An 8,776-nucleotide genomic window follows, 5' to 3' on the forward strand; every position below is an offset into this window, starting at 1 on the left:
AAGACTCATTTGTTTTCCCTCTCCTGATTCTAAGCTGTAGACTCATGCTGGTTTAGTTTCAATGCAAGACAAAAATCCCTCTGACATTAGGGCAAAAGGCCAACATACCTAGTGAATCATTCCCTGTGCCCTTTTCTGTACAGTCATGGTTCCCCCAGGGAGAGGCCAGATCAGCCAGACTCTTACATTTTATTGTCAGAGGTTCATTTTCCTTGGATTCACTGCTTCAACCCTATCTGGGTACCCAACACACACCATCTTGCCTTGGACATAAACGGCATTAACACTACGAACTCAGGGGTCTTAGGCATTTAGGAAAATAGGCAAAGAAGCCCATTGGTGAACCCAGGGAATAGGCTGGGGGACTGGACAAGAGTGAATTGTCTATGGTCATTTAGGTCCTTGGGCAATGCAGTCTTGGCCTCTTTTAGGAACTGAATTAGATTAGGTGCAGAATGGAGCATTCTGAGAACACTGCTGAGGATAGGAGGTAACAAATGAGTAATTCACTCAACAGCACTTCACTCACTTCATGGTAACGGAGAGAAAAATAAAGAATCAGATAATGGGAGCTCTGAGAGGTATATGTGAAAGTCAGAAAACTGCAGACCATAATGCAGACTTGAGGTCAAGAAGCAAATGAAATTTTGAGTTGTGAAGGATAGAGCTGGATTCATTAAAAAAAAAAAAAAAGATGCACACTAAATGGTGCATCTCCATCTCCCTAAGGTAACATGGAGAGGCAACTTGAATCTTTCAGGAAGAGCAACACACCATGCCTTAAATAGAATGAGTTAAAAAAAAATTTTTTTTTATTTGGCTATGTCAAGTCTTAGTTGCAGCACACGGGATTTTTTGTTGCACCACACACTCCCTAGCTGCGGCACACAGGCTTAGCTGCCTTGCGGCATGTGGGATCTCAGTTCTGTGACCAGGGATGGAATCCATGATCCCTGCATTGCAAGGCAGATTCTTAACCACTGATCCCCAGGGAAGGCCCCATATGCCTTAAGTAGAGTAAAAGCACTTGCAGGGGAACTGCCTTCACTAAGGCAATGATTTTTCATCTCTAACCAATTAACTGGATGTTCTAGGGTGAAAGTGATAGATATTGCTGACCTGGCCACGTGGAGACGGCATGTATAATGGCTCTGCTCCCACATTTCCTTTATCACTCTCCTGATTTAGGACAGTACTGTACCTGGAACCTGTTTAAGGAACAGCACATTTGCTGGGGAGCAACTAGGTGGCCGCTGCTTTAATACCCAGAGACTATAAACTATATACATGTAGACAGCTGTGTTTTCCTGCAAAATCCATTGTGTTCAGCATGTGTGATTTATAACCTTCTACTTAAGAAAAAAAGTGACTAGAAAGAAAAGCATTTTATTCTAATCAAGTCACAAACAATAACATCAGAAAAGCACGCTTAAGAGGCCACAACCGCCTCTTCTGCCCAATCCCAAACTCAATACCATCTCAGTGAACTTCTATACAGTGACAATGCCCTCTTCCACCGCAATCGTGAAGCACAAAAGCTATTAATGATTAAGGAGAGTTTTAACAGGTGGTCTCACACTTCACATCTTCACTACTAATTATACTTTAAATGCTAAATCAACATGGTCACGAGAGGTGATTTTTCATGTCTTCAACTGGAACTTCTTGATTAAGCTAATCCTGCAAATAGAAAAGGTTTGTTAGAAGAGCACTAGCTACATATTCTCAACAAAGCAGAAGTCCTCCAAAATGATGAAAGGAGGGATGAAATCCAAGGTTATTAGTTCCTTTCATAAGAAACCGTTTAAGGCATCTTGAAGTGAAGTGAAAGTCGCTCAGTCATGTCCGACTCTTTGTGACCCCATGGACTATACAGTCCACGGAATTCTCCAGGCTAGAATACTGGAGTGGGTAGTCATTCCCTTCTCCAGGGGATCTTCCCAACCCAGGGATCAAACCCAAGTCTCCCGAATTGCAGACGGATTCTTTACCAGCTGAGCCAACAGGGAAGTCCAAGAATACTGGAGTGGGTAGCCCATTCCTTCTCCAGGGGATCTTCCCGACCCAGAAATAGAACCAGGGTCTCCTGCATTGCAGGAGGATTCTTTATCAGCTGAGCTATCAGGGAAGCCCTAGGCATCTTGCCACAACCAAACTTCAACTCTATACTTGTCACAAGTGAAAAAAGAGAGGGTGTATGTCCTTCTCTGCACAGAGTACTGAAGCAGAAGTATAGTCACTTTGGTATTAGATGGAGCTTCACCATAGACTTCTGATAAAACTTGGCCATTAAATCTCTTAATTCCACAGTTCAACCACCTGAAAAAATTAACTTCTGCCATATTTCCTGCCATAAATGAAGGAAGGAAAATGAAAACAAGCATTTTTAATAGATGGTGAATTCCTAGGTTGACAGGAGGAAATTACAAAAAAAAAAGGCGGGGGGGGGTGGGGTGGGGTAGAGGAGAATAAGTTGACTGCCAACATTCCAAAGAGCATAAAGCTCAAAGTCCCACAGAGGGATCTAATAAACTTGTCTCTCCCAAACGGGGTGTGAAGACTGACAATGCTCCATCAAATCTTGTGCACATTTCTGGACTCTGGTGAAATTAGCACTAAGGCTATGCAATAGCCACAGTAAGATCCTGGCACACTAATCTCTATCTGCTTAAGGAAGAATTAGACTAAGAACATAACTGGCAAAAGGTAAGATAATGACTAGAGATCTCTGGACCAGCTCCCTGTTAAGATTATTTTTAGAGTAAACAAAATCTCCTCCAATTTGTCAGTTGGATTTATCAAACACAGACTCCCTAAGTTTTACAGGGTCCAGAAGTACCATTCAGTGAATTAAACAGATGCAAGTTTGGTCATGGACTGAGAGGTCACCTACCGTTGGCCAATCTGCACTGTTTCAGCACCTCGCTGAAACCCTCGCAAAGTTTAAGGTCACCCTGGCTCTGGGCACACTCCAAAAACTGTTTCACCTCATAGAAGCAGGGGCCATTCTGCTGCAGTTGTGCCGGCTGGGTTCCCTGAGGCTCCTGCAAACACGCAACATTTAGGACTATTAAAAAAGGAAATCAGACTTACGCCCCAGCAAAGAGAAACAGCCACTCTTTGAGGTTAACTGGGGGAACAGAACTAGAACCAGAGGCAAATTAAGTTCCTATTTCATAACATGAAACACGAAGAAATTTAAAGGCAGAAAGAAATGAGCTGTAACTAAAATTCCAGTCGTAATCAGAAAGACTCATGAATCAAGATGTAATTCAAAGTGGTTATTTGGGCATCTAAAGATCAATGGTTCAGTCATGTTTCATGAAGGAAAAAAATGGGATTACTACAGAAAAATAGAGGAACGAGAGCTTTTAGTACACCAGAAATACAACGAAGTATATGCCCACTCTCCCTAGAGGAGAAAATTCACATGTCAGAAAGAAAGGCAGTGGCAAATATTAGGAAAGATATCAGACAGCATTAGAGTCACCAAAACAGATTTCTAAACACTTAACTAAGTTTGAGCCTGGATGAGTTAAGAGTGACCAGGAAAAAATACATATATTTATATTCATTCATTAATTTATGCCAGGCCACCTGGCTTGTGGGATCTTAGTTATCCAACCAGGGACTCAACCAGAGCCCATGGCTGTGAAACAGCTAAGTCTTAACCACTGGACCACCAGGGAACTCCCCAAAACATTTAAAATAAGGGGAAAGGGGCTGCTTGACAGTGCATCAGGATGAACTGCTACAATTCTACACCTTGGGAAGAAATACCATGTGTACAGGATTCCCTGATGCTGGCCTAAGGAACGTACTAACTCAACTGCCAAATGTGGCTCTTGATAAACCATTTTCCCCATGTGGAGATAGTGCCAACACATAAGAACCTACTAACAACTAGATTCTCTCATAAAACACACACCAAAGGGAATGCTGCCCCAAGTCTTACCTGGTAAGTGATGTCAGGCCTTGAGGGTTCAGCACTGCTTCCTCCACTGAAGCCCCCAGTGATGGCGTGACCCAGAGTGTGGCCGACGGCAGAACCCACAGCCACACCAGCAGCAGTGGTTGCCATCTGGGCCATCAGACCTGGCTGCCGGGGAGCAGCAGCAGGGGAGCCGACGGCAGACGGTGGAGCCATTGCTGGTGGCTGAGCTGCGGGTGCTGGCCTGGGCGCTGCTCTCATCTGAGGCGCGCGGCTGTGAAAGAAAGGACAAAAAGTAGTTTAAGTTCCCATTCCCAGCCAGGTTTGGAAACTGTCAACTTACACAAACAACCCTTGTATATTAAAATAAACCTCAGGGTTTTAAATTATCAAACACAAATATGATATACATACAAGAAAACTTCACAGCACATAATTCCCTAAGCTATTTACATCATTTCCTCTCTTGAACCTTTTGTTAAGGTTGTAATCACTGGATATAAACTTCTCTTCCCTGCTTTTTTGCAACCATCTCCATGTATTCACAAAGTCTATAGTATCTTTAAGAACACAGTTCTCCCAAAACTTCATAAAATTCGATATAACTGTTCATGAGACAAAACCCTCTGCCTTTATGGAGCTGACATTCTATTGAGGGATCAAGTGAGTGTTAAGGGAAAAATACTATGAGAGGGAGGGCATGTTCTGGGATGTTGCAATTTTAGGACCGTCAAGGGAGGTAACAACTGAGTAAAGATGGACAGTCGTCTAGAGAAATAAACTAGTCCAATTCCTTCATTTCAGATTAGAAAACTGAAACCCAGCAAGTGGAACTGACTTGCCTCGACTGTTGTACCTACACTAGTATCAGTGATTTCCCATCTGTAGGACATCTGGATATCTTAATTTCACTAAAATGTCCAGTGGCAACCCACTCCAGTATTTGTGCCTGGAGAATCCCACGGACAGAGCAGCCTGGCAGGCAACAGTCCACGGGGTCGCAAGAATGGGACACAACTTAGGGACTAAACCACCACCCAATGTGTCCGGTACTGCTCTAAAAATCTTTCACATAGATTATACTCTCTGTCCATTTTTTACATTGTTTCCTTGGGTGCTCTTCCTTTAGTTAAGGCTAGGTCAAAAGTTTATGACTTCTAATCAGGTGGTATCCAGTATCTGGTCTAATTTCACCAAACAAATGTGGTTTCCCCTCCTTTGGATAGCAGCATCTTTCCATTACTGAACTCCTTCTCTACACTCCTAACACAGTTTGAACACAATTCACCTTAGTCTAGAGAAGCAATGTGGTACTGTGCTAAACGTTCTGAAGCTGTCACCAGAAAACTCTGAGACCTGGCTTCTCTATACATACAGAAGGACAGCAGTGAGCGGTCCTGAAGAGAGATCTTAGCTCCCTGTCCAGGGATTGAACGTATCCAGGGTAATCAGGAATGAATTTTCATCCAGGATGAAAATCAGGAATCCTAACCACTAGACCACCAGGAGAAGACTCTTGAGAGTCCCTTGGACTGCAAGGAGATCCAACCAGTCCATCCTAAAGGAAATCAGTCCTGAATATTCAGTGGAAGAACTGATGCTGAAGCTGAAACTCCAATACTTTGGCCACGTGATGGCCAAATGAGAACCAACTTATTTGAAAAGACCCTGATGCTGGGAAAGATTGAAGGTGGGAGGAGAAGGGGACAACAGAGGATGAGATGGTTGGATGGCATCAGGGACTCAATGGACATGAGTTTGAGTAAACTCTGGGAGTTGATGATGGACAGGGAGGCCTGGAGTGCTGCAGTCCATGGGATCACAAAGACTTGGACACAACTGAGCGACTGAATTGAACTGAGACCACCAGGGACTGGAGGCTAGATGCAGTTCCTGGCTCTTCCCCTGTTTGAAAGCAAAAATGTTTCCAGGAAGCAAAAACTATAAAAACAGGTATAAAGTTTAACTTAAAAGTCAGAAACTAGGCAGAAATACACACCCAGAGAGGAGTGCCAGCATCCTGAATGACGCGCTCAGTAGAGAGGTGATTTAAATCACTTATACAGGACAGTCCTTCAGGGTCTTTGTTTACATTTGGCCAATTACCTTGTCCCTTTTCACACAGTGACTATTCCTAGAACCCTCCCCAAGATGCACGTGCAACTTTTTGCTAAGATGGTTCCCATCGTGGAGGCCTGTGGTATATTCCACACTTATCATGGGGTGGCGCACCCTCCCTTTCTGACCCCCACGGAGCCTTCCTGCCCATGTGCAGAGAGGGACGTTTTCCTTGACCTCAGGAGTGGACACCTTATCTCTTCACTTCAGCAGAGCTCAGCTTCTGCCACTAGCTTTGTCCTTAGTATCAGGGCGAGAACAAAGCTTCAGTTTTACTCCGCTTGACAAATACCAGCTGCCTGGCCCAGGGGCCCATCTATTTCCTACCTCTACATGACCTTGGACAAGTCCCTTATTCTGCTTCTCCAGTTTCCTTGTTCCTGTAACAGGAAAACACCTACCTTCGGAGGCTATCAGGAGGTGCAACTGACAGTATATTTTACAAGGATCTTATGAACCGGAAAACGTCATGCACACGTGAGACCTTAGCCACTGTATACTGGGCTGAGCCCTTGGAACGCTCACTGCTTATGGAAGGTGCTCAAAGGTTATTTACTTGAACTGAGGTACGATCATTTTCCTGTTTATACCATCTGTTTTCTACTTTTTTTTTTGGTTGTTGTTATTGTTGCTGTTTTTGACGTTTCAGCCAGATTACACTTACAAATATCCACTTTCTAGAACTGGCATGTTTTAACACAAAATGGACTCTAAAATATGTTAAGAAATAACTCATGGACATTCGAAATTAGGAAGTTTGCACTAACGGGAAAGCTACCCAAAGCCCCATAACCAGTTTGCGGCGACCGGAGAAAGGCCCACGCCGCCCCAGGCTTCAGACGCCCCCGCCCGTAGACGCCCCGCCGTCCCAAGGCAAAGCACAGCGTCCCTCTGTGACACAGCACAGGCAGGACCCCAAACCCCGACGTAGTCTCACCTGGCAGGAGGGGCCACGCGGGAAGTGCGGCTTCGGCTTCCACGAGGCATCTTGACTGCACTGCTAAGCGACGTCAACAGGCGGGAGACTCTGAGACCCTGGCGGATTCTGCGAAGCGCGAGAGCGGAAGTTGAGAGGCCGGGCTGGTCTTAGCGCGCGGCCAATCAGCGCACAGGGCTTCCGCTCTCCGACTTCTCCACGGGTTTGAAGGTCACAGGAAGAGCAGGACGTCACGGCTGCGCCTCGTCGCATGCAGTTGACGTCAGACGCTCGGGGCCAGGACTGTTTAGAAAATCGGAGGTGGCCGTGGGTGTGGAAATTCTGTCCGAGCCTTAGCGCGACTCACAACCGTTTCCTAGGGCACAAGGACCGTCGCTTCTACCTTCAAACGTTTGCTTATTAATGTGGTAGGTCAGCTTCAACCTTGAGAGAGTGAGTCAGACCTCTGGCGAGAGTGAGTCAGACCTCTGGCGTGGTTGTTCCTGGACCTTGGGTCAGTTACTTAACCTTTCTCACCATTAAGTTACTTATTTGAGTATTTCTTGAAGCACAGTGTGGGCACATAATAAGACTGAAATGAAGAAAACGGACAATTTTAGGGATCGACAGAGCCGAGTTGGTTCTACTTGTGTTTTGTCTGTTCATCCAGTAAACAAAAGTTAAATTCAGACAGTAATAATGCCTTACTTTTATGTATTTCACACATTTCCGAACCCCTTCATGTGTATTATAGAACTTGTGCCCGTAAGTGGAATGATATTCGTTCACTGATAATGAAATAAGGTGTTCTGAATGATTTCCCAAGTGCTATCTAGGTTTAGAGCAGGAAACAAAACTACCTTCAAGGAGTTTAAATTCATAGAGGCGAGACACAAACACCTACATTAATTAGATGGTGATGATAGGAAGCAAAAGCAAGATAAGCGAGGTGTAGAGAATTAGGGGTCCGAGAGGGCAGGAGGTTTTTTTTGAAGGGGCAGTATTTGAACGGAGTCCTTAAGGAAGTGGGGAGGCAAGCCACCCCAAGGGTAAGAGCTTTCCTGACAGTGAGAACAAGCAATTGCAAAGGCCCCAAGGATCTGTGCTTCAGTGATACTTGGTGGAAAGTTCTTTTAACCATGTATTTTAGGGCCTCTGCAGTAGGGGACAAGTAAACTAATGGCATTTCATGGGGGGCTTCGTGGAAGTCCTTGGAGATGGGATGGGTTTTATGGAGGAGAGAAAGCAGAGGTAGAACCTCCATTTCTGCTTGGATGTCAGTCAGAAATTTCCCCCTTTCACCAGAGGTGACAGAGTTAAAGCAGCCTTTTCAACAACAGCAGAATGTTTGTGGAACTGAGGGGTAAATAATGCAAAAAATTTTGTGAAAAAGTTTTATTTTCACAGAATTTCTTAAAGAAATGAAAACTGTAAATGGTAAGCCCTTGTATTTGCCTTTGGATAATTCATAAAAAGAGATGGGAGAAAGGAACCTTATTTATATACTTATTTTTAATTGAAGGACCTTATTTAGGTTTTAGGAACCTTATTTATAAAGGACATTCTGGGACCGGAAGAGCTTAGACTGAGGAGAGCTTTGGACAGACAGGCATGCAGACCAGAACAGAGACAACTTTAATTTTACCTCGCTAAGTCATTCATTCCTAAATTGAGGAGAGAAAATTAGATGTTTGTACAAGGTTATTTTGTGAAAGTAAGAGATTTAAAATAGTCTAAATCTCTGTCAGTAAAATACAGGTTAAAAAAATAATGGCACACTCACAATATCAGTGCAGTTCAATTGCTCAGTC

General features: G+C 44.2%; 1 protein-coding gene across 1 annotated transcript; it reads right to left on the reverse strand.

Moving 5' to 3' along the window:
* Window positions 1-1,370: 1,370 nt before the first annotated feature.
* Window positions 1,371-7,096, reverse strand: CHCHD2 (coiled-coil-helix-coiled-coil-helix domain containing 2). Its single transcript, NM_001034746.2, is given in 4 exon segments — window positions 1,371-1,680; window positions 2,894-3,044; window positions 3,956-4,205; window positions 6,987-7,096. Coding segments are annotated over 4 exon segments (462 nt in total). The 5' UTR covers window positions 7,037-7,096; the 3' UTR covers window positions 1,371-1,669.
* Window positions 7,097-8,776: the final 1,680 nt, after the last annotated feature.

Source organism: Bos taurus, chromosome 25 (assembly GCF_002263795.3).
Source record: "Bos taurus isolate L1 Dominette 01449 registration number 42190680 breed Hereford chromosome 25, ARS-UCD2.0, whole genome shotgun sequence".
Taxonomy (NCBI): Eukaryota; Metazoa; Chordata; class Mammalia; order Artiodactyla; family Bovidae; genus Bos; species Bos taurus.